Source organism: Xenopus tropicalis, chromosome 8, assembly GCF_000004195.4.
Source record: "Xenopus tropicalis strain Nigerian chromosome 8, UCB_Xtro_10.0, whole genome shotgun sequence".
Lineage (NCBI taxonomy): Eukaryota > Metazoa > Chordata > Amphibia > Anura > Pipidae > Xenopus > Xenopus tropicalis.
The window spans coordinates 98,710,604-98,737,963 of record NC_030684.2 but is presented as its reverse complement, the minus strand read 5'-3'; the positions used below and the strand labels follow the sequence as shown (position 1 = coordinate 98,737,963).

General features: G+C 38.0%; 2 protein-coding genes across 3 annotated transcripts in view; one reads left to right on the top strand and one right to left on the bottom strand.

Moving 5' to 3' along the window:
* The window catches only part of tdrd9 (tudor domain containing 9), a 120,754-nt gene that overhangs the window by 75,351 nt on the left and 18,043 nt on the right, over positions 1-27,360 (bottom strand). Inside the window, exons 2-6 of one of the 2 annotated variants that reach the window (XM_012968700.3) lie at positions 17,873-17,961; positions 12,830-12,924; positions 11,160-11,381; positions 8,392-8,514; positions 6,357-6,437 (exon numbers count right to left, since the gene is read on the bottom strand). In XM_012968700.3, the coding sequence (XP_012824154.2) occupies positions 6,357-6,437; positions 8,392-8,514; positions 11,160-11,381; positions 12,830-12,924; positions 17,873-17,961 (610 nt within the window). 2 annotated transcript variants of the gene reach the window in all.
* rd3l (retinal degeneration 3 like) lies at positions 20,654-25,718 on the top strand. Its single transcript, XM_018096795.2, has 3 exons — positions 20,654-22,059; positions 22,890-23,203; positions 24,609-25,718. The coding sequence occupies exons 1-3, from the start codon at positions 22,057-22,059 to the stop codon at positions 24,901-24,903; spliced, it is 612 nt and encodes a 203-aa protein (XP_017952284.2). The 5' UTR covers positions 20,654-22,056; the 3' UTR covers positions 24,904-25,718.

Sequence of the window (27,360 nt, the reverse complement as noted above, 5' to 3'; positions counted from 1 at the left end):
TCAACAGGAAAAAAAAATCTTCAGATTCTGAAATTTCTCCTTCCTCTGACTCAGATTCATATTTAAACTTAGAGGTACCTTCCCCAAATGATGTATCAGATGAAAAATCCTCATAATGGACTATCAGCTTGCAATACATCTTTATTTGGCTTCTGCTGCTTAAAAGATTCAAAAGCCTGCATCATAGCTCCTTTCATCCAGGACACTAGTCCTTCAGCCCCTTCTGGAGAATTGACAGGATTTTTTAGTTTCCCTTTACATAGGAGATGAGGGGGTGGAGTAATTAATTGGGGGGTGTGGTGTTTTCCTACCAGGTGGATGTCATCTCTCTAGTAAGTGCTGCCAAGGGACGTGAGGGAAAGAAAGGTGAAAACTAAGTAAGCTAACTAATCAGCAGGAAGCTTCCTCATAGTCTTACAAACGGAGCATGAAATAAAAGTTAGCCAGTGTCAAAAATAATAAAAAAAAAAAAAACACACAAATACAAGAGTATTGTAGAAATGATACCTATATTGGCTAACAATAAAAATACATTGCAAGCTTTCCCAGCTCTAAGGCCCCTTCGTCAGGCAAAATACAAATGAAAACTGGAATGGCACAACATTTATACTGATAGATCAGAGAGAAGTGTTTACGAGCAATAAATTAGGAAGTTATAGACAGAGATAACTTGTTTATTAGAACTGGTTCTAAATAGTCCAGGGGTCTGGATTCAGCCAGGTCAGATAGTGTGACATGAAACCTGACCCCAAATTAAGGCCCTGTCTTAATGTGTTGAATAACTCCATACATTTGAATTCATTGATCTTCCTTTCCTGTTCAGTTTCAAAATTCCCTTTTAGAATTAACACCTTTATGTCCTGAAGCCTGCGGTCGTGATTGCAGAAGTGTTGTCCCACTGGTGTATCACACGCTTTGGTCTTGATCTTTTGTCTGTGATGGTTCATCCTTGTGCATAGTTTTTGCACTGTTTCTCTAACGTACATTCGTCCTGTAGGGTACTTAGTACATATGATCATGTACACCACATTGGAGGAAGCACACTTCCCATCAGTTGGAGGTATATGTCATCTCCCAATGAGAAGTAGTTGTGTGTTAGTATAAATCTGATTAGTTGTAGAGTTGGCGTTGTCGGCATATGAGATTTTTCAAGGAAATTTTCAGGCTGCAATACCATCTTCATGTGGATATTGGTATAAAGAGACTCCACATCCATGGCAGCTAGCATAGTGCCCTCTGGAAGTGGACCTATGGTAGCCAGTTTGTTTAAAAAGTCAGTGGTGAAACTGAGTGTTCTCTTGACAATTGGCTTCAAAATGTTTTCTACCCAGCCAGATATGCCCTTGGTTAATGTTCCAATACCAGAGATGATGGGTCGTCCTGGGCATGTACACTAGTCTGGACCTCGGTGCAGGAGTGGGAACTTTCTTTAAACAGCTCAGCGTTTTTTCTTCCTGTTTGGCTTCTGATCATCTGAACAGGTGAAATATGGGGAGACCTACGGGCACTATTGAGAGAACTGGAGGTATGCCTGCAGCTTGAGATTAACTCTTTATTAGCCTTTCCTTCTCCTTTAATATGCCCTGAGCATAGTTTTCCTAACATCTCCCATGTGTAGGAGGGGGGAGAAGGGTCCTACCTGAAGGGAAGCCATACTCACAAAGTGCACATGACCTGTGTCTCTAAGTACTCTTCCCCCATGGAGGAAGGGGAGAAAATATAAACTGGATGGTCAGTGCTAAAGCTATAGACCCCAGAGATGCTAACACCCTACTCAGTGTAGGAGTCCTGAGCAACCCCTGTAGTCAGTATAGCGCTGACAATAATAAAGGAAAAATAATAAATTGGTAGTAAGAAAAACAAGCATGTCCTAACCTCCTGAGGACACAAAAAAAAAAACACGGAGCTGGCCTCTGCCTGCAGGGGAGTAAAAATAAAACATTTTTCCATTATTCGCTTAAAATGGGGTCTATGGGAGATGGATTCAGAACAAAGCAGAAATATAGACTGCAAAATTTCAGCTGTGGAGCTTACCCCATTTATTATGCCAATGTACCACAAAAAATTTTTTTTTTATTCAGAGCTTTCTGGATAACAGGTTTCTGTATAACTGATTTCATAACTGTACATGCAAGAAAACAAATGCATCAGACAAATGCAATTCAGCCTTTGGGAAAATAAATTATAAACAATGAATATGAAGTCTCCCAATCAAAGTATAGGAAGGCAGTTTAAGGATTTAGAACAAAGAGAAAATTCTTAAATTTTAGAACTGTTGACCATGTTTTAATAGAATAAATGTGTTATGTATGTATTAGGGAGGCACCAAACCCACTTTTTTTTTTTGTTCTGCCGAACCCCCAAACCCACCCCTACAGAATTCCGAAACAAATCAGAATCCTAATTAGCATATGCTAAGTAGGATCGGGAAAGGTTCAAAATTGCTGCGCGCGCATCACTTTGTGAAAATCCCTCCCCCCAACATTTAACCCTTCCGCATGCTAATTTGCATATGATAATTTATGGCAATTAGGATTCGGTTCACCGGGACCATGGATTCAGCCGAAAGCGAACCCTGCCAAATACTGAACAGAATCCTGGATTCAGTGCATCCCCAGTATGTATATACCCACACATTTTAAATAAATGGTGTTATCCATGCTATATTTTGGTCCCTTACTGCATATGGCATCACTTCCATTTTCAGATGTGAAAATGTGTATTTACCATATAGGCACCAAAGGCTGCCCCAACAAAGCTGCTGCCATAGGCACAGGCCCTTGATCACTTATTTGGCAAATACAGCCCTAGGTGAATCTTTATGCATGCAAAGCAATGCACATGAAACTAAATTTAGTATACCCTGAGAATCTACACCTGAGGGAATGGACTCAAAGAAAACTGATCAAGATCAATATGTTTCTGTATCCAGAATTGTCCATTCCTGAGTACTGAAACATGAGGCACAATAAATCAATTAAGATTTTAAAATCCACTGCATGTCAAAATAAATTTTAAATAGGCCATGAGTGTGTAACCTGAGAAGCCATCTTCCCATCTTGTAGATAAAATGAATGGCGCAACATGCCTATATGGCAAAAGGGCTGCATATGTAACACAATATGAAATGGCATTGCTATTTAAATTGGACGGCAAAAAAATGTTCTACATGCATGCATAATATTCACCTAGTTCCTAGTATATTCCCCGGCTACCCATAGCAGACAGCCATAACACGATACATTTGTATAAAATAAAATGCTCGTATTAACCATAGAAGTGCCAAATTGCACGTAACACCCCACTTTAGCATAATTAGCACTTTTAATAACCCCACAGGCCCCCATCTGCCACCTACACAATATAATAGAACCCCCTCTGTCTTAATCAGAATTTCTTTAAAGGGGAAGGAAAGACTAAGTCACTTGGGGGTGCTAAAATGTTAAGAACCCCCAAGTGACTTAAATCGCTTACCTCGTACCCCGGGCTGGTGCCCCTATTAGGAGAAAACCGCACCAGCCCGGGGCACCTGGAGCGATGCGCTTCCTCCTTCCGCCTTCCTTTCCCTGAGACTCCAAGTCCGACGCATGCGCAGTAGAGTGAAAAAGCCGACTTCTCTGTTAAAGTTCGGCTTTTCACTCTACTGCGCATGCGCGCGCAGCGAGGGAGGAAGGAGGAAGCGATCGCTGCAGGTACCCCGGGCTGGTGCTTTTTCTCCATACAGGGGCACCAGCCCGGGGTACAAGGTAAGCGATTCAAGTCACTTGGGGGGTGCCTAAAATTTTGGCACCCCCAAGTGACTTAGCCTTTCCTTCTTCTTTAAATAAATCCTCAACTGGGCTTGGACCTAAAATTTGCTTCTCGTGAGCATTATCTGGACAGGGCTTATCAGCTTCTGTGGCAATCCAAACTCCTGCATAATTTGGTATAACTGCCCCTATGATTGCTTTCATACACAACCCAAAAAAAGCTTATGATTTGTCACACTGTATTTATACAACTTCATCAGTATCGTTCATTAGTGTGAATATCTGATATGTTTTAGAAGGATTGTCTCTAATAATATGTACCATGCAAAGACTGGATCTATGTGTCTGAATAAGCTGTTTAAAAGTTATTGTAATAACACAGTAACATAGTAAGTTAGGTTGAAAAAAGACATACCGTATATACTCGAGTATAAGCCGCATTTTTTCAGCACTAAAAATGTGCTGAAAAAGTAACCCTCGGCTTATACTCGAGTATATCTATGTGCTGACTCCGGCTCGTTGTGCAGATGGATGTGCAGATGTAACGCGCTCCTTGCGCGCACATCCCCCCCCCCCCCCCCCCCCCCCGTGTGTGTGTGTGTGTGTGTCCGTCCGTCCACGGGGGAAGGGGGGATGGGTGCAAGGAGCACATTACATCTGCACATCCAGCTGCACAACGAGCCAGAGTCAGCACATCCGGTCTAAGTGCACGCAAGGAGGTAAAACCATGGTGTAAATACAGAGGTAATCTGGACCCCTACTTAGTATCACACACCATTATAGAAAATAACAAATTTGTCATAACGTGTACATAACCAAAATTCTCATCAGCAGGTAGATTTTGTGGGGTTTTTTTAGCTTCTCCTTTACAAAATGACTTTGTCTTAGTGGCTACTAATGCATTAAGTTAGTATCATGTTCAGTTCCATTAATGGAAATGGACATTTCATCATCTTTGTAAGAGACCTGGCTGCCTTCCCCCTACTTAGTATCATCAACGAGCGCGTTACATCTGTAATCCCAAATCACTTCCCACATTTACAGTGACACTGATATGGCTGATATCTCCTTCCATGTATGACATTTAATATATAGGTTTAGTGATTTATTTAATTACAAAAAAAAACAGTACTAATGATAGGGTGTGTTAAATGCCTACAGTGTATCTGCACAACGAGCCAGAGTCAGTAAGTGGTAAAATAACAATAACAATAAAAATTACATTTGTACTAAGTCCAGCATCAAGAATTATTTTGCCCTAGTAACTACTATTGTAGTAGTGTGGTGGGACTTGTACACTGGGGACCACTGAGGACAACGCCTCACGTGAACTGTGTCAAGTACTTGATAATTAGTATGGCAGCTTCCTTCCCAAACTTGCTTTTGTCTGCTGCTGTAGCATTTTTCTTTTCCTAAAGTTATGTATTATTTATTTATCGGTTATTTATTTGATTATTGAAACTTAGCAGTAGCGGCTGCATTTCTCACCCCAGGCTTATACTCGAGTCAATAAGATTTCCACTTTTCTTAGGTAAAATTAGGTACCTCGGCTTATACTCGAGTATATACAGTACATCCATCACGTTCAACCATAATAATAATAGCTGCAGTTCACACTAAAAAAAAATCCCTTCCTGAACATTCATAGTAGGAGACAGCAGCAGCACCAGATCATGTTACCGGCCTGTAACTTAAGCAGCTAATAAAAAGGAGAGTCATGCCGAAAGAGACAGGAAGCAGACAAGTGCAGTAGCTTTTAAAGCTCCTACTGCCAGTACTTACAGAGAGTTACAGAGCTGCAACACGCTGACACAGGCTTGTGCAGAAAGTCCACTGACTCCTACCCTATAGAGAAACGCTATATTCAGAGGTAATTTTCTCTAAAATTAGAGACATTTTCTTAAAGGAGATGGAAAGGTAAAAACTAAATAAGCTTTATCAGAAAGGGTCAGACATAAGCACTTCTCATAAACACTCTCTCCTGCTCACCCCTCCCATAAGAATTCATAAAACTCACTCCCCCCACCCTTAGGAATGTTTGATCTGAGCTATAGTGGCTAGACTGCAAACAGGAAGCTATGAACACCAAGCTAAAATGGCATCTGCACTCAGAGAAAGTTTCTAGGGCTCTTTACTCAAGTATGACAAATTTTTCTGCAGAATACATACAGCATTCTAGGTGGCACTAATGTGGCAAATCTGTTGGCAGTAAAATGCCAAAATGACTTTCCTTCTCCTTTAAAGAGATACATTGCATATTTTATTAAAATTTATGTGAAGGTGAACCACCCCTTTAAAGTAAGATTTATTTTGTTTTTACATTTCTTGTACAAATCAGTGCGGAAGAATGTAGATGACTTGTACTTTCACGCTACATGCTTATACATTAGCTGTTACTCTCTTCCAAATGGAACAGCTAGCAGCTTTGCTCATAGATCTTTCCCAGATATGGGTATCAGGGAGAAAGGACCTGTGCATCTGGAATGAACTGCATATTATTGATTCTTTGGGTATAATTAACTAGGGTATAATTAACTACTTTTGTTCCATTCACTTTTGGTTCTCAATAAATTGTATTATAATGATGCACTAAAAAAAAAAACTGACCTTCACAAATCGGGAGTTTGTACAAAGCAGCTTGCGCACCACCATTAGTAGGAAGTCCATTTCCTCTGTACGTTCATGGACCTAAATTAAAATGTTAGGCACGGTTAGTTCTGTATTTATTGTTTCCTTTTTACTTAGTTGTGCCCACAAGATGTTAATTAGACAGTGAATGTAGTGTAACTTCCTATAGTGCCTAATACTGACTAGAGAAACTTCAGATGAGTAGCCTAACTTAATTTTTTAAGCTGAGCAACATCACATCACTATTATCAAAAAAAGAAAACAATACTTTTTGTGGTAACAAGATGCCGTTTATTGGCTAACTGTTGATGTTACCAGGTGACATTATGCCTGATGAAGAGATGTAATTTTCTCAAAAGCTTGCATTTTTACATATTACAGCCAATAAACATTATCATGTAACTAGAAAAAAATATGTAATATGTATGTATCTATTTTTTTTTTTTTTTTAACTATGGCTAACACAGTAAGAGTATCTACTACTATCACCATTATCAAAAATATTTAATCATGAAAATGCAATATTTCTTTTACATTTCTTTTTCTTCCCTTTCACTTTACAATATGAAGTTGCATTAAATTAAATATTTTGCATTATATTTTATTTTCCAAATATCTATTTCACTGATAACACCTTTGTAACATCTTCGTTCTCTTTGTACATCCCAAAAAAACTTTTATTAGACAGACAAGTAAAGCCTGGGATTTAAAAAAAAAAAAAAAAAAAGCAAGAAATGGGGATGCATACATAAATTAGGACAGACATTGTATTCTCTTAGGGCAGCAGAAAACTTGAAAAGACCTGCTTCCAATTGAACAAAAAGGTCACCCTTCAGTGACATTTTCATGAAAACCAGCAGCCTAAGGGAGAACTGAAAAGGGGGGCCAGTGAAATTTATTTTTAGAAAATGTTACAAGCATGACTAGAAAAGTTGTTCCATTATTTCCCAGAAGTTCTATCAAGCTTCAGGCTAATGTCAGACAAGGTGTTTCCTCCACTGGTGAAATGCCTATAGTGGTCTCCACTGAGTAAAATAGTCCCCAACTGTCACTACAGGATGTGGCTAACATTATACTTAATGGAAGGCAGCACAGGTATTTTTGAGCCAAAAAATGAGAGAGGAGACTAATATTAGCTTTATGGCTACTTCTAGCAATTTTTTATAATGAATTTTAGACCAGAGTGGCACAAAGTCCTATCCAAAATACATTAAGTTGTCATTGTTGGAATATTTTAAGCCCTTAAAGAGGCAGTATATGCTTTTACAATATTAGTTCAATAAATAAGGCCTGTCCTAAACAATTAAAATAGCACAAAAAAAAAAACCTTTCGCTGTTAATTCTTGCACTGGAAAAAATCGCATTCTACTTTCTATTCACCCAAGTACAACCAAAACAAGTCACTAGCTCCAACTATCACATTATTCTGTAAAATGACTTTAAAACCAAAAATCAATTGATTAAAAACGTAGAGTGGTTCTGAGCACTTCTGTAATTTACATTGATTGAGTTTTCTGAGATATTAGCATTTTTAAAATGCTAATACAGGATTTCAGCAAAACAGTTGTGACATGCAAAATGTTTGGTACCAAAAGTCCCCCAAAGCTGCCCCCAGCCCAAAGATACTTACCAAGCCTGACACTCCAACATGGCTAAAGGCCCTTCTGCATTTGTTTCAGCCACGCTGGGCTGGGGAACGCTGCGATCTTTCCACAGGCTAGATTACCGTTTCTATTTCTAATTAGCCTATGGATGGATCGCAGCACCCCCACTTGGGTACAGCCTTTAGTCATGTCGGAGTCTCGGCCCTAAACGTTACAGACATGTTACTATAGATTTTTATATGAACACGTCAGTATCATTTTAAGACTGCTTTTAAGCTTCTTTCTGGCTCCAACTTGCAAACTCAAGGTAAAGAATGGTCAAAACAACTCCAGTTCAGTCTTGAAGCTTGTGCACTGCATATAACTAGTTTGCAGAAACCTTTACTGCCATTTAAATCTCGGCAACTTACTTCATCTATAAAGATGTGTGTGAATTCCAACAAGCTCTTAGCAGAAACAATCTTCTGCAGGAGGACCCCTGTTGTCATATAAATTAGTTGAGTTTCCTCTGATGCTACCTTTTCCAAACCCACCTTCAAGAAAAAGATAGTTGTAACTCTCAATGCATACAAGCACACAAAAAAACATATTAAAGCATTTAATTTTATAAAAATCATTGCCATTGATGCTAATAGATTACAGAAATAAACAGTTCATAATCTTAAAAAAATGACATTTCAATTGCAAATAAAACCTTAAAGGACAATGAAAGGTTAATATAAATTAAAAGTAAGTCTAAAGGCACTCTTTTTAAGTACTTACTGCATATCTAAATTCCCAGATCCCTGCTTGATATGGTTCTGGCAGCCTACAGCAGTGTGAAGACTACAGTGACATCACTGAAATCTCTCTCCCCTTCCTGTAGGCTGCCAGCGGCAGCCTTCCTATTCTTTGAGCATGTGTGTAACTTTATCCTGTCTCCTGTTCTGAGCTACACATGCCCACCAGCCAATCAGAAGCGGATCTGGCAGAGGGGAGGGGGGGGAGGGAATGAAGGAATGAAACACATGTGCAGTATGAAGCAAGGAGGGAAAGAATACCTTTTTAGAGATGGCTGCCTGTTCTAGAAAATGTGAAGTGTGACTGAGTAAATATTTGGTGAGCCAAAAGTGGCGTTTTTACTAAACAATAGGAGGACTATTGGGCAGTATGCTTTTGAAATTTTGACTTGCATTCTCCTTTAAGTACCGTTACTCTCCTAAAATGCTTTAACACTTTATTCAATCTGTTTAAAAAAAACAAAAATTACTGTATTATACATTTATCATTAACAGTTTCCTTTAATCTGTTGGCAGCCATCTTAGTTCAATTTGCAAGATCCTGTGCTTGCAGAATCTTGCAATTCTTATCTTAAAGGAACAGTAACACCAAAAAATGAAAATGTATAAAAATAATTAATATATTATATACTATTGCTCTGCACTGGTAAAAAAGTTGTGTGTTTTCTTCATAAACACTACTACAGTTTATATAAATACCCTGCTGTGTAGCCATGGGGGCAGCCATTTCAATTGAAAAAAGGAGAAAAGGCACAGGTTACTAAGCAGATAACAGATACGTAGCATAGATTCCCATTGTATTCTACACAGTTTATCTGGTATCTTCTTATGTAATTTGTGCCTTTTCTCCTTTTTTCAATTTAAATGGCTGCCCCCATGGCTACACAGCAGCTATTTCTATTAACTATAGTAGTGTATCTGAAGCAAACACGCAACTTTTACCAGTGCAGGGCAACAGTACATTATATTTTAATTATTTTAAAACATTTTTATTTTTTAGTGTTACTGTTCCTTTAAGGTCGAAATCTCCAGATGAGTGCTATTCTCACATTTGCCACTAGGTGGTGCATGGATGCACACTTAGTACAGACAATTTCTGAGATAATTTTGATCTCAATCTAATCCAGTCCTCAGAATACTTGCCAGTAAAAATGTGTGAGCATTTTGGCACAGAGATCTGTCACATCTCTAAGTGTTTCAATCATAGTGTTTTTTTTTATATTTTCTTAAGCAGTTACAGTGGAGGGGGGGGCTTGATTTGACCAACAATTTTTCCCTGGGTAGCTGCAGCAGTCTTACTGCCCGCATGTGCTGTAGCCTTTAAAATGAATGGGAGGCAGCAGAGGCAGTTGTAGATATTTTTCCAAGAGCTGTTGCATTTTCCACCGGAACATTCATTCACATGAATGAGAAAACTGATAGGACAATGTGAAAGTATTCTTTAAGGATATATCCTTAAGTTGTATTATGATGCGCCTGATAGGCTGCCATATTATTGGGTGACATAACCTTAAAGGAAAAGTAAATTAATGAGAACCATGAACTTCCAATGCGCGCACATTTAAGCAGACCACATATAGAAAAGTAGTATATCCTCCATCTGGCTCCACAATTCTACTCGTGCTGCATCAACTGTACTCATACTAATTTCAATTTGTCCCTGCAAGAAAACTCCAGTGACACAGAGCAGCTGAGATTTAAAAAAATAAATAAATAAAATGTTGAAGAAGCATTACTGCAGCAATCATTGTTTGCAACGAGGAGTGCTGAAATACTGTTTCTTCAACAGTATTTTCTTAAAGGGATACTGTCATGATTTTTATGGTGTACTTTTTATTTCTAAATGAAACAGTTTACAGAGTGAATAATTCACTCTACCATTTAAAGTTTTATTCTTGAATCAACAAATGTATTTTTTTTCCTTCCGATTGCTCTGCTGATCGGCTGCGAGGGGGTGATATCACTCCAACTTGAAGCTCAGCAGTAAAGTGTGACTGAAGTTTATCAGAGCACAGATCAAATGGCTGTAGCACCCTGGGAAATAAAGAATATGGCTAGCCCCATGTGAAATTTCATTTTTAAAACGGATTTCAATACAGGATTCTGCTGGAGAAACTCCATTAAAAGATGTGCTTTGAAAAAAAAAACTAAGTATGATGCAGACAGCGATTTTCTAACCAATATGCAGTTGGTGGTCATTTACTTCCCTGTTTTTTGTTTTTTTTTATTATTTATTCTGTTTCGCAGCTCTCCTATTTGGAATATTAGCAGCTATCTAATTGCTTGGGTCTAATATACACTGGAATTGAATAACAAATTTATAACATTCATTAAATCTTGAATGTAGCAAAGACCGTAAATCGCCCTTTAAAATTATCTAATAAATGTAAGAGCCTTACCTGGTATCCCACTCTGCCACCGAGAGTCCAACATCGCTGATTACTTATCCATGTAGCAATGCTACGGGCAGCTATTTTTCGAGGCTGAGTAACAACAATATTACAGTATTGTCCATGTTGCCTTAGATAATCCAAAATGAACTGCGGTAATTGAGTACTTTTACCACTGCCAGTTGCACCATGTATTACTACAACTGAATTATTTTCAATCAGTGCAATCAACTGTAAACAAAAACATTGAGTTACTGTGTTATCTTATGGGATAGAAATCCTGCTTCCACATTATTGAAGAGGAGCTGTTATTATTTTAATAACCCACAAACAGGATCCTCTAACTTTAGTGGATGTTTAATTCTTTTGCACAAATAGGTTTTATTAATTCGTTTTCTGATATTTCTGATATATAAATGGTTTATTAGTGTGATTCCTCAACCTAGCCCTTTAACTATGTTGTTTGTGCATTGCATTTCATTTGCTTCTGGAATCATGTAAGTTTGAGGAACTCAAGATGAGGACACTGCAGAGCCTCCAAGGATTATAATTACAAAGGTTTACTATAAAAACACAGTAATACAGGTTTCAGACCTAACTGGTCAGTCTTCAGGTGAAGAATCATGTGGTTTGAGATACATTCCTAAATCTGGACTATAAGAAGGACCAAAGTAATGTATTTAAACAAATTAGAACTAAAGGAAAGAGGGCTGTATTTCTCATACAAGTGTATTAAAGATCCACTTCAGTTCACTGGGCTTTTAGATCAGCGACATTGCTTTCATCTAGTTAAATCTGTCTTTGTCCTGTTATTCTGCTACTTTCCACATGAAAACAGAAGCTTTACATAAAACCAACAGTGTGGCATTAGTGTATGAACTAAGCATATATTTGCAGCTTAACATTCCAAAGCTTTCCAGATTTTGGGTTCAAGACACCTGAAATGTATAACTATTTTCTTTTCTGTTTTCTGCTGTCATTTTAAGAATACTTAGGGTGTAAAATAAGTGTTCACAACAATACCTAGAGCAACTTGACTTCAGACTGAACTTTTAGGGCTTTGGCACACGGGGAGATTAGTCGCCCACGACAAATCTCCCTGTTCACGGGCAACTAATCTCCCCGAAAATGTAAATCGCCGGTGGTGTGGCATTTCGGGGAGATTAGTCACCTGCGAACAGGGAGATTTGTTGCGGGCAACTAATCTCCCCATGTACCAGAGCCCTTATGTGTGCATAGATAAGCAAATAAAATTACACACTAAACCTAACTATAACAAGCATTTATGCTTGATCTTCCAGTCATGACTCCATGGAGGGAGCAGCAGCCAGTTTGGGAATCACTGCGCTGGCGAAACACAGAAATATTAATCATTATCTGTGCAGGCTCTAATTATCTAGGTGTTTCTAATATCTGCTCTCCCAACCAGTGTACTGCTTAAGGCAAAATCGGACTACAATCCTTCTGGAATTACTTACTCCAATTAGACTACAGAGGTATAGAGTGTAAGAGGGTGTAAGAATTGAGTAAACATTTTTTCTTAACTTAGCGCCTCTACAATTTAAAAAAAAAAAAAAATGATTTTGTATACAGTGAACAAAACGGATTCTTTGGTGCTGTTTCAGAATCCACAAGGTATGAGGAATTACATCATTAAAAAAAAAAAAAAAAAACCTTACCTCTTCTCTGCTCTTTAATATAGGCAATTCTGGGTATTTGGGGTCAAATTCCGGCATTGTTAATGCATCAAATGTTGAGATTTTTCTTGTACGTGCTAAAATGATACAGTAGGTGAATAAAGTAAAAATACAAAGGCACAGTAAGCTTTATAGTAATATTTCAAACATCCCTCATCGTTACCGTTTAAATCAACCCTCAGTTAAACTACTAAAAATATGTCCTAAGCATCAAATCTGTGCTGTCCTAAACGGCCATCTACTGTACATATTAACATTAATCTCAACATCGAAAAGTCTGATACAATGTAATTTTAAAAAATATTTAAACCAGTTGTAGAAAAAAGGCCGGCTACCCACATTTTAATGACACCCAAATGATTCTTCTCCCGAAACCTGGTAAAGATCCAACAATGCTGGAGGCAGGGGGACTCAATGAGAACATCTGTTGCATAAAACTCTGCATGTATTAAAGAAGAAGGAAAGGCTAAGTCCCTTGGGGGTGCCAAAATGTTAGGCACCCCCAATTGACTTAAATCGCTTACCCTATACCCCAGGCTGGTGCCCCTGTTAGGAGAAAACAGCACCAGCCCGGAGTACCTTGAGCGAGCGCTTCCTTCTGCCGGCGAAATCCCTGGGCCAAAACCCGACTTTGTTGGTAAAGTTCAGCTTTTCCCTCTACTGCGCATACGCACGTGCGCGAAACAGGAAAAAGGAAGCGATCGCTGCTACCTCAGGCTGGTGCTGTTCTCTAACAGGGGCACAAGCCTGGGGTAAAAGGTAAGCGATTAAAGTCACTTGGGGGTGCCTAACATTTTGGCACGCCCATGTGACTTAGCCTTACCTTCTCCTTTAAGTGCTATACCTTTGGGCATTTTTGCTTGATATCTTCATCAATACCAAAATAATAATGAATATAAGTCCACAGTGTTGAAGTCTGTTTTGAAACATCATACCCCACATCAATTTGGTAGCCTTACTTCATATGCCCCAAAACAGCCAACCAGAAGTGCAACATCCCATTCTTAACACAGCTTGGAAAACCTGGAAACATCTATAGTATAAATGGGCCTTCAAGCCACACACTCGCTTTGGCTGCCCTTCATAATCGATCCTGAATTTTAAAATGGAGTAGCTAACCCAAATTTCCAATGCTGGGACCAAAACGGAATCCACCAAGTAGGCCAACTGATCTCAACAGCTTGGAAAAAAAAAAAGTAAGGGTAGCAAAGGAAACCACTCTATACCAAATAATAAATACACACACACCTTTCACTACTATCAAGCCAATCGTTATGTGTCAAAGGTGAAGCATGCCTTGGCAAGTCGAGATCGTCAAAAGATACTATTTCTCAAGATATTACAGGAGCCTATACTACTTTATGTAAAACACTTGATCATACAAAAATCTCCACAGGCCTATCACAAAGGCAGATAAAACTCCCCACTCTAATAACAGCAGATATACTACAAGAAACAAGGAATACCACCCTCTCCCTAAGGGCTGTGACAGACGGGGAGATTAGTTTCCTCTCAAGGCAACTTCGGCGACTTTGGCAAATCATGGCGCCGCGTATGCCATCCCACCAGTGATTTACATTCTAGCTGGTGGGATGGCATATCAGGGAGATTAGTCGCCCGCAACAAGGGAGATTAGTCGCGCAGCGACTAATCTCTCCATCTGTCACAGCCCTAAAAACTGCCACCTACACTTTTCCTCACACCGCAGACATCTAATGAATTCCAATATTAGCTCAACTTATCCAAAATGCACAACACTGCAAGCACATTTGTTCCACTGTTACGGAATTGCCCACATGTAAAAGCCTTCTGGATAGATTTAAGGGACTGAGCTACACTGCCTATACTGTTACGTAACACTTGATCACACAACAATCTCCATGGGCCTATCACAGTGGCAGACAAAACTCCCCACTCTAATACCAGATATACTAAAAGCAACGAAGGATACAGCCTTATCCTTAAAACCTGCCACCTACACTGAAATTATGCTGAAAATCATTCATAGGGGTTATTTATGCCCACACCATATACATCTAATTAATTCCAATATTAGCCCAGCTTGCCTAAAATGCACAATACCACAGACAGATTTGTTCCACTGCTTATGGAACCGTCCACAAATAAAAGCCTTCTGGATACAAATAAGGGAGTGGGCCGCGACTGTCCTAGTGAACTTATGTGCCACCATCCCCTGAATGGGCAATATTTAACTCATTCACCCAATGCCAATAAATATTCGCAAAGAGGAGCAAAAAACTTCTGCAGATTATATCATTAGTAGCTAAAAAGACAACAATACAATGGTGGATAAAAACCACCCACTGCCATTAACACTCTTTCAAAAAAAGTTATTCCACGCATTCTTAATGGAATGGATTGAAGCATTAGTCAACAATGTTGGAAGTATTTGAACCAACATTATTTTGGGATCCATGTAGAAATTTCTGTCAGTAATACTTATTAAAATGAATAAAATTATTATTTATGCTGAAGCACTGCCATTAAATATGGCACCACATGCAGTAAAATTATTGGAGCTCAACTTTGATTTTCGATGGTCCAATACCTTTATTAATTATTTAGGGGTTTGTATCACAGATTCATACAATACACTAAGTGACCTTAATTATAAAGCTCTTATTAAGAAACTAAAGGAGGACTTAGATTCCTGGAAAATTTTTATAGTCTCATGGTTTGGTAGGATCAACATCATAAAAATGATTATTCTTCCACGGATTCTATATTTATTCCGTACTTTGCCCTTACCTCCCCCACCTGAACAATTAATTAGTTTGCAGAAGGCATGCTTACAATTTGTGTGGGGTAATAAACACCCACGTATAGCCTGCAAAGTTATGTATAGACATAGAACACAGGGAGGATTGAGTGTTCCGAATTTTCAGGAATATTATTTTGCAGCTCAAGTAACACAATTGTTATATTGGTTTGTTCAAGTAAATCCCCCTAAGTGGGTAGAAATTGAGCGAGCCATGTGTCAAAGTGAAAATTTGGGGGACTTTCTTTGGATTCATAAAGCACTATCGCAACATAATGTCTACCCCACAATACACCATACTTTAGCCATATGGCGCACAATCTGCTCAAAGCCAGGCTGGATATCTAAATACCTTCCTTAGCACCCCTATTCCAAAACCCGGATTTTGTACCGGGCCTAGAACCAAAACAATTCCAATGGTGGATAGATAAAGGACTAAAGGTGGCCATACACGCACCGATATTATCGTACGAAACCTCGTTTCGTACGATAATCGGTGCGTGTATGGCATGTCGGCGAGTCGACCGATATCGCAGGAAGCTGCCGATATCGGACGACTCGCCGATCGGACAAGTTTGAAAATTTTGATCGGGCGCCATAGAAGGCGCCTGACCAAAATTCTCCCTTCAGAGCTGAATCGGCAGAAGGAGGTAGAAATCCTATTGTTTCTACCTCCTTACCTGCCGATTCAGCCCTGAATGGTGTGTGGCGGATCTTACGATGTTTCGTGCGACCGATGGTCGTACGAAACATCGTCGGATCGCCACGTGTATGGCCACCTTTACTCATATTCATCATTATATATTACATAATAAAGTCATTAGCTGGATGGTACTACAAGATAGATATAGCATATCCGACCGAGAATTATATAGATATACACAAATAAAACATTTTCTAATGTCCTTACAAAAGAAATTTTCCTTCACGACACATACTTTCCTAGAAACAATGTGTCTACACCGACCCCTCATGAAAGGATCACTTAGTTTCATATATAGACAAAGCACTAAAACTCAATCTATGAGTTCCCTAAAGTATGTAAAGAGCTGGAACACAGAGCTGTCGCTTACATTAAGCGAACAAGATTGGCAAGAAATTATCGCAAACACTATGCATAATTCTATAAATGTTTTAGCAGAAGAAACAGCATATAAAGTGTTGAGTAGATGGTATTCCAAGCCGTAAGGCAAAATGGATCTCTGGTGCAAACCCGAACTGCTATAGGGGGTGTAATAACCCAGGAACAATGGCACACATATTTTGGCACTGTGGTACGGCACAGCGTTTATGGATCAGGGTCTACCATCTGATCTATACAGTATTACAAGTCAACATACCCAAAAGACCCGAGGAGGCTCTCCTGAATAAGACAATACGTACAGTTTCTAGAGAACAACGTACTTTAATTATGCATATATTTACAGCAACAAAACAAGTGATAGCAAAAGCTTGGTTATCCCCCCATTTGTCCTTCCCAGAGGTAAAGACAAGAATAGATACAGTTTTAATCATGAAAAAGCTAACTAGTATACTACTGGACAGACAGGACCTTTGTAAAGGTATGGGACCCATGAATCAAATATAGATATCCAAATGGGTTTGGTAATTCCGCGTTAACCTATTAAAATATGTTTAACTAAATAAGTTCCATTAAGTATTTTGGACGGACAAAGTATATATAACATAAGCTAGAGCAGTGGCAAGGCAGCAAATTTAAATCTGGATTTTTCCTTTCCCCCCTTCCTTCCCCAGTTATAAATTTTCCTACTTTAAACCCTCTACCTCTTGCCCCTTCCTTCTTCCCCACTTTCTATCATTTTACCTACTTTAGATTACATATACTAACAGAAAACTGAAAGGATTATACAAAATAAATATTAAGAGAAACAAAAATATATGGTAAATGTGAATTTGTAATACACTGTTACTAATGCTGTATAGATGGAAAAGTGATAGCGCAAACACTTCCATGTTTTGGGCCAATGATCGGCAAGAACTGTTGCCAGTTTAATAATTCCTCAAATTAACTTCTTTTGTGTTTTTTTTTTTTTTTTTTTTAACAATAGAAAACCAGGAACTGTTGCCATTCTCCACAGTCATAACTACCATTTTAATTATCCCACATTCTGTTTATTACTTTACTAACTTTTTTTAAGATTCCCCTTCATAAAGGATCAATTTGCATATTGGTTATAGTTTTGCTTTAGTAGCAATTTTTAAGAAAGAGGTGTTTAGTCCAGTACCTGTGTTAGCAGAACAACTCTTGTACTTCTCAAGCTCTCGTTCCTCCACAAGTCTGAATTCCTTGACGTATGCATTTTCAGACTGAAGCCTAGGAATTAACAGAACACAAGTGGGTTATGTGTCAAAAGCATTTATAGAAAAGGCTAGTGAGTTCCCTAAACCTATGAAATAAACTGTCTGTTCAGTGCATGTCAATGCATTAGAGAATTGCTCAAGGGGTTTTTCTCTAATTGCACTTATTAACAAAGACTCACAGTGGCATTGAATGAACATTCTGCTTGTGCCCTTATCCAAAGATATCCTACAGAGTACAAATCTAATTTACAAGGGCAACAATATAGCAAGCAAACAATGTACCATTTAGCAGATTGTTATGAAATTCAGTAATAAAAGAAAAAATTCATTCAACATGAGAATTTCAACACACTTAGCAAGAGAACATTATTGCAATAATGTATTTAAAGGAACAGTAACACCAAAAAATAAAAGAGCTTTAAAGTAATAAAAATATAATGCACTGTTGCCCTGCACTGGTAAAATTGGTGTGTTTGCTACAGTAACCCTACTATAATTTATATCAGGGATCCCCAACCTTTTATATCCGCGAGCCACATTTAAATGGGAAAAGTTTTGGAGAGCAACACAAGCATGAAAAGTTCCTGGGGGTGCCAATAAGAGCTATAAGTGACTAATAGCCCCTATGTGGACTGGCAGCCTACAGAAGGCTCTGTTTGGCGTTATACCTGGTTTTTATACAACCAAAACATGCCTCCAAGAAATTCAAAAATAAGCACCTGATTTGAGGGCCAGTGGGAGCAACATCCAAAGGGTTGGGGAGCAACATGGTTGGGTGGCATCCCGCCACTTCCTCAGAAGCATCAGATGCTTCTGAGGAAGTGGCGGGATGCCACGAAACGCGTCAAGCGTAGGTCCTGAGGGATGTATTCGTGCCTATCATTGAGGATGCAATAAAGATTGATTTTTATATTTTTTATCCCGTGGTGCTCCGCTATTTTTGTTGTGTTCAGCTATTTACAATTTGGGTCCCATGGGGAGAGGATCGGCGTGCAGCACACGATTTTTTGAGCGGTAAGTGCTCCCGTGTTTTTGTTATATTTTTGTATATTTTCAGCAACTGGAAAAACGCTTGCCTAAAATTCCGCCCTACGCCTCCTACATGTGCCTGCACCCGAATTAATGGAATACGCTTGGGTGCAGGCACATGAGTTTGAAAGTCTCGCGTTTTTATGCATATTTCGGCTACATGTGCCTGAACCCGGAAAAGGGCTTGCCGAAAATATCCACCCTACGCCTCGTCTGGCATTAGCCTAAAGGGGAAATTAGAGTCGGAGGTTTTAATCAATGGGATGATGATCAGGTGTGAGCATGGGGGCCTTTACCTTATTCAAGAACACAAATCTTGTTCCTCACTATCCAAGTCAGATCTAAACGACCCTGGTTTGTGGAAGTGTGTTCTGGTTCAAACAAAAGAGATTTCTGAGGACCTCAGAAAAAAACGGTTATTGACGCTTAGCAGGCTAAAAAGGTTACAAAATAATTTCTAAAGCGTTTGGACTAAATCAGTCCACTGTCAGGCAGACTGTGTACAAATGGGGAAAATGTAATACCACTGATTTGCATCCCCATGCATGGTCATCCAAAGATCACACCAAAAGCAAGATCTGGTAGTACTTCGGAATATCTACATGAAGCCACAGCCACATGTCCAAGAAACAAAGGAAAACTGAACTAGATAGTATGTATGGCAGGGCTGCAAGGAGAAAGCCAGTACTATCCAAAAACATTGCTGTGAAAAGAAGTCACATAAAATGTATCCAGTATAAAAACCAAAAAAAGTATTCTCTAAGCACAACATCTCAGAGGGCACCTTGGATGCTTTGTCCCCTGTCCATGGAGTGACAAAATGTACAGGCTACAAAAAGCTTCAAATCACCTCATGTGCCATAGCTTTAATAAAGTGAGTTAATGTTATTGCTTATCTTTCTGTTGCAGTCTAATTATCTTTATATCTATTTTTATTCTGACTTAAGAAACCAATACTTGGTTGTTAGAGAAAGTTGGCCGCAAGAGCCAATACTGCTTGCCAATTGTGTGTATGGCTGGCATAATTGGAATTCTAGACACTAGATAGTAAATGAAATCTGAAAATTAGAGCTACAAGGCAAAAAATTCATTGTAAGCTGAGCTATGCCTTTAAAACCGGACAATCTGTAGAAATTAAATAATGACATTGGGTTGGCTTTTCTTATCATAGGAAAAAATATTTAAAATGCTACTATGAAAATTTAAAGGAAACAAAAACTAAAAATAAGTAGGGCAGAAATGCTGTACAATATGTTTTCGGCTTCTGTACAGGTATTGGACCCCTTATACGGAAACCTATTATCCAGAAAGTTCCAAATTACGAAACAATCCTATTGGGTTTAATTACTGTTTAAATAATTTATTTAGCAGACTTAAGGTAGGAGATCTGAATTACTGAAAGACCTCTTATCCGGAAAACCCCAGGTCCCGAGCATTCTGGATAACGAGTCCCATACCTGTAATAGCCCAAGGCAACCATAGCCTTTTGGCAATAAATATCTGTGCCTCCAAAGATGCCCCAGTAGCTCCCCATCTTCTTTTCTGCCTATTGACTGCACATGCTCTGTGCTGCTGTCAGTTACTGAGCTTAGGGACAGACTCACAATATACTGTATATATAGAATATAAATGTCACAATATAAGATGATTAGTAAATAATACAGGTGCATGGCAGCTCTGAAACCAGTGCAATTACCATCAGAAATTAATAATCAGCCCTGTAGCCTCAGCTTCTTTGACACACAAACCTCAGTTTGCTCAGACAACCAAGGGTGAAGACACACATGGTGTTTAGTAGCCATGACTTTGTAAAAAGTCGCTGCGACTAATCTATGCATCGAAAACCGCGCGATTAGTCGCAATGGCTAATCGACCCATGTGCCTTCTACCCAAGACCTCAGACAACCTCTAAGATTAACATCTCAACAACTGCTGAACACACTGAGCATGTGAGTGTCACTACCATTTCAAACAAAATCCAATCTGGTGATTCCCTTGTGACAAATGAGATGCAGAACCTTTAGGGTGGTGCAATAAGTTCAATATATAAAATTTCTAGCCATATTGATTTCAGTGATTAAAATATTAAGTATAATTCTATGGAATATTGTGCAGCTTTGGTTAAGATAATATTTGTTACTTTTAGAAGAGCATATGTATCAATAGAAAACATACATTATTGGGTTTTTGCATTTTTGCTTTTTTTTCATCTGATTCTTGTAACTTGTTCGTGTACAACAAATAGCAACCAACAGTCATATATCACAATTTACTCAAAGCCTACCTAATCTACTCTGCCAAATTTCTCTATTTCTTTCTTTTGTACAATACATGGACAAAATGTCTACAAATAACATCTAATCGAAGATTACATCTTTAGAAAAAAAATGTATTTAGCAGAAGCTTAAGCAAAAGCTGCAGATTAAAGCTTGATCTACTAATACATACAGCTGTGTAATATTTATTTTAAAATCACTAGAGCCAAATTATTTTCCTGCAACAGTTCTCGGGATTTAGACAACCGCAAATCATTTGGAAATATAAGTGGTAAGAAGCCAAGCTTTCAATTTTTCTTAAAATTTGTGAGGACATTTCTGTCATTATGTGCCAGGCATCCTCAGATTTGCAAAGTACCATATACAATGCAATGTGAAAACCTTCCAGCTGATGATTATTTATCTTGACATCTGAATTTTTCCACCGTATAATATCTGCTTTAATAACTGCCATGAACGTCATTTGTTATGTTGTATGGCATCTAGGGCACATTAACACAACCTCTGTTAGCCAACAATTCAGTATCTCAGGGTAAATAAGGGAAAAACATATCTGAGAATATCCCTAGCTGAAAAACCAGTAGTAATCGGAGTACAAAATAAAGGGAAGAGCTTTCTCCTTGTGCCTGGGGTCCGGACAAATAACAAGTGAAAAGATAACTGGAATGGAAAAATAGGAAGAAAAAACAGCCTCAGCAACCTAAAGTAAGCACAATACCATCAGTGAACATGCATTTAATAGTGTTTTTTCTTATATCTAAACCTAAGTGAGACATAAACCAAGCACCGGACTACTACAATTTATGGTAAGATTTCTTTGTTATATCTTGTATTTTTTGCACATCCCTGTTTTACTATTAGCAATCTATGTTTTTGTACTGTGCTTTTACTGATGATGAATGTCACTACTTAACTAGAACATTTATTTTTCTTTGTAATCAGAGATGGAGAACACATTAAAGACATTAGTTAAAATTAAGGATCTGAAGTGTAATTCAGAATTTGCAAGAGAAAATATTTGTGACTTATTAAATAAAATTTATAAAGACTACTATTGTGTTAAATACAAACAAAATATATTTTAAATGCAATCACATCACATATTTTAGCACTGTTCCACAACACTTCCCCTCATGTTCTTTATCATTGTATTATCAGCAATGTTTTCTCATGAATTCCAGACTTTACCAACAATAAAACATATTTTCAGTAAATAAAGCTGAGGAAATTAATTATATTAGAAGCATGGGAGAAAAAGTGATACTTAATTTCGGTACAACCAGTTTTGCAACTCTATTTTATGATAATCTGCTCTAAAGTAGCCAGCAGTATCAGGTAAAGTCACATTTTCTAGGAAACAGATCCCAACATTATTATCCCTATGATTTAATTTCTTATTAACAACATTAGCACTGTATTTTTTTTATCTTTTAATCGCAAACAATTATAATTTTACGTTAATATATTATTTAGGTATGCATGTGGATGCCTATTTGTAAAAAATACATTAAAGCCTAAAAATCTAAAACTTACTATAATATGATGACTAATTTCATATTTGTAGAGCTATAACCCTCTGGCTAGCTAATGACAGGAAATGTTAAATTCAAATAAAATATTTTCATTTTAATTGCAGAAATTTCAACTCAAAATGCCATTCTTTGGTTGGATGAAATGGCCAACAAAGGAGTCTGACAAAGGTACACAATATGCTGGATCAGACGTTGTAACAAAAACATTATTAAGGGAACTGCAATGGCACCTAGGAGAACGTGAAAGGTTATTGCACGAGATTGAAAATGAACAGAAAATCCAAAAAGCAGGAATGGATTACAACTGGCTCAGGAATGACCATGGCATGAAAGCAAGCATCCCTGTTACTGAACAAAAGCAGCTTGAGATGCTGTGCTCTCAAATTCAGCCATGTCACACAGGCACAGTACTTAGCAGGTACACTTTATTTCTCTATATATAAAAAACTTTTAGTCTAACCTAAAAAACAACCATGCAAACAGGGAGAGATTATTTTAAAATACAGGTATGGGACCTGTTATCCAGAATGCTTGGGACCGGATAAGGGGTATTTCCGTAATTTGGATCTCCATACCTTGAGTCAAAAAAAAAAGCATTTAAACGTTAATTAAACCCAACAGGATTGTTTTGCCTCTTATAATTATAACTTAGTTGGGATCAAATTCAAGGTTTTGTTTTATTATTACAGAGAAAAAGGGAAACCTTTTTTAAAAATGTGAATTATTTGCTTATAATGGAGTCTATAGGAGATGGCCCTCCCGTAATTCAGTGCTTTCTGGATAACAGGTTTCCGGATAACGGCACCTATACCTATACTACAGTTAAAAATGCAATAAAGCTCATTTACGAAAGCAGAACAATATACAAACCACCATGTTATTTAACCCAGGATCCAGGGTTTTTCAACATAATAGCTGAATACCAGAACTTGTACAAAACATACAAACGTGGATGTAAATTAGCATTAGTTTTGGTAAATCACACAAAAGGTACAGTACAAGTTAGTGCAAATGGCTTTACTTCTGGCATACTATCGCTGTGTGTATAGATAAAATACACAGAGAAAACTGGACTTATCACCATCTCCGGGCAGGTGTTCATTCTAGGGTTCCTTTGCAATAGCAGGCCTTGTAAATTGCAACCTGCACAAAACTGCATGTAACTCATCAGAGCAATCTGAACTAGTACATAAGCACTTGCAAAAAGTGTGTATACAAGGGGCAATTTCCTATTATAGCTTAACTAAACACTTATATGCTGTTTACATGTTACTGAAAAACACTGCCGTTTTTTTCAACATTATAATAATTATTATTATTATTATTATTATTATAGGAGCAGCTTGTGTTTAAATTATAGTATATATAATAGTATGAGCATACGATAGCTTCTCTGGTTTGAAAAATACATCTACTTAGAGGAAGGGTTCACTTTACATTAACAACTACTCAGTTCTCTGAATGAAAGACTGGTATATGAATACTACACCTAAATAGAAAAATAATAAGATGGAGCAATAAAAATAAAACTGCAGCCTCGAAGGCCAAAAGTTTTATTGCTGTTGGGGTCATCAAATTCCATTAGAAAGCGTCAAAGTTGCAAACGACAATAATTCAATAATTTAGAATCTATGAAAATATAAAGAATGAAGAGCAATTTCAAAGTTGCTAAGAATCGGACATGCTATACCAAAATATATCTGCCCATTGCATTTAAGTAAAAATTGAATACTATTACTCTACTTCACATTCTCTCCCCTATACTCAATTGTTCACTGTTATTTTGTTAAGTCTGTATTAAGAAACTACTTTTACATTTCTAGGTTTCGAGAGGTCCTGGCAGAAAACGATGTGCTGCACTGGGAAATAGTTTACATATTCAAACAAGTTTTAAAGGATTTTCTGAGTTCCATGGATAAAGAAAAACACCAGCTGAAGATAATGGACTTGATGAACACAAACTGTTCTGAAAACTTCATGCCTGAAGAAAACCCCTTGGTTTCTCACAAGGAAGAAATCCCAACAGTGTCCAGTTATGTTGACAGAAACACACAGAGCTTATTTCCCATTTTTTCCCACAGAATCTGGAATCTACCATATTATTATCCATCCAACTAAAGTCTTGTTTTCTTCAACTTAAATTGCTAGCCACCCTAGAAAGTAGTGATGTGCAGGTCAAGATTTTCTCAACCCACACCCGACCCTAACCCATCCGCTCCAAACCCGAACCCTGCAATGACGTTACAAAAGGGACAGGGATTCCAGGGGCGTGCGCCTATGAATAGAGAAGCTGGATGAGAGCTGGCGGCAGTGTAAGGTTGCGGGCGGGGAGGGTGAGCAGAAGAGCTCTGTCCAAACCTGCCCGCAACCCACAGGTGATGTGCCGACATCGGCCTGAACCTCTAGTGTAAGATACATTATGAACACTGGAACAATACTGAAAGTCAAGCCAGAGATTTTTTTTTAACATTTTATTCTATAGCAGCATAAGGTCAAACAAAATATTTCCCATTTTAAGACACATATGTAAATAAAGAATGGTCAGTATACATATAATAATATAATATAATAAAGTGTTACGGTTATTTGGGAAAACAAATGTATGGATTTGTTTTTACCTTTCACCCTCCCCCACTAGAAGCAACAGATTCTGTATGAGTTGTTACTTTATTTTCGTGTTAACCTTCCCACGTCCAGGCATAATAGATATGACAGCATTTAATAGGTGTAAATGGGAGGAAAAATCTGACCAAATTAATTCCTACTCCCAAAACTTGCTCTAAAGAACAAAGAAGATAGGCTTAAATGTAAAATTAAATTATTCTTTAGATACATGTTTTGCTCTGATTTATAGATGTAACATTAATTTGTACAAATGTTTCTATGTACATATATTTGTAATTAAAAGAAGCATGTAATTAGTACAAGGTTGGAAAATCTGTATGTTTTTGTTTTGCTTTTGAAGTGATTTTACTCTACAGCCATACCAACAACATATAAAAACTAGAAAGGGAAGTTTGAGAACAAACTTCATGTTGGGTTGAAAAACATGAAGTCACTGAATGGGCTCCGCCCACTTTCTCTAACCTTGAAGCACAGTGATACAGTAAAAACCACTGTGCAAAGTTTGGGGACCCTGGTTTTAATAGTGTCTGAATGGCAGCAACTTAAATTTCCCCACTCAAAGTCAACGAGTGACATCTGATTGGCCTTCTAACCTGGAACTGCAGTTACCCAGTGACTAATTCTGCAAAGTTTAGGGACCCTAGGATTTATAGTTAAAAGAACGGCAGCAGTTTAAACTTAAACCAATAAAAGTCAATAGGTGAATTGTGATTGGTGGGTGTGCCCCCTTTTTCTAACCTTGAGTCGAAGTCACCCAGTGACAAACAGTGGGCACCCTGGCATAAATAGTGTGAGAATGGCAGCATTTTAAATTTAAACCAATAAAATTCAATGGATGAAATCTGTTTCGCTGTTAGTGGCCCAACCCACTTTTCCTGCAGTCCCCCAGTGACCAACTTTGCAAATTTTTCGGGACTCAGGCATAAAAATTGTGAGACTGACAGCATTTTACACTTCACCATTGAAAGTAAATAGGTGAAATGTGATTGGCTGTTGGTGGCTCCGCCCACTTTTTTTTTCAAACTTTGAGCAGCAAATACCCAGTGACTAACTCTGGTAACTTTAACAACCCTGGAATTAATATTTAAAATAATGGCATCAGTTTAAATATAAACCAATGAAATCTAATAGGTGGAAATGGATTTGCTGTTGGTGGCTCCTCCCACTTGTTCTAACCCTGAATATGTAGTCATCCAGTGACTGACTGTGCAAAGTTTGGGAACCCTGACATAAACAGTGTGAGAAAAGCAGCATTTCAAATTTAAACAAAAAAAAAAAAAAAAAATAGGTGAAGTGTGATTGGCTGTTGGTGGCTCCACCCACTTTTTAAAGCCTAAAAATGCAGTCCCCTAGTGACCCTGGTGTTAATACTGTGAGAATGGCAGCAGGTTGAATTTCCCCATTGACAATCAATAGTTAAAATCTGATTGGCTGTTGGTGGCTCCACCCACTTTTTCTAACTCTGAATCGCAGTTACCTGCTCTGCAAAGTTTGGAGACCTTAGTATTAATATTTAAAGAATGGCAGCAGTTTAAATTTAAACATATGAAGTATATAGGTGAAATCTGATTGGTTGTTGTTGGCCCCGCCCACTTTTCTAAACTTGAAACATAGTCACCCAGTGACAAACTGTGCACAGTTACCTGGTGCCTAACCATGCAAAGTTTGTGGACCCTGGCGTTATTACTGTGAGAATGGCAGCAGGTTGGATTTCCACCAAGTCAATAGGTAAGATCTTATTGGCTGTTCACAGCTCCGCCCACTTTTAGGCATCCAACAATCATCATATTTTCATTCAGGCTGAGCTCATGACTATGATTCAAGTTTGGGGAGTGAAGCCTCAAAGCTGCAAGATTAGCAGCAGTTCCAATTTTCCCATGAAAGTCATTGGGTAAAATTTGATTGACTGTTGTTGGCCCCTCCCACTTTGCGTTTAAAAAAAAAACAAAA

Coding starts and splice junctions, on each gene's coding strand:
- rd3l (XM_018096795.2), top strand. Junction 23,204..24,608: donor ACAGGCACAGTACTTAGCAG/GTACACTTTATT, acceptor TTACATTTCTAG/GTTTCGAGAGGTCCTGGCAG.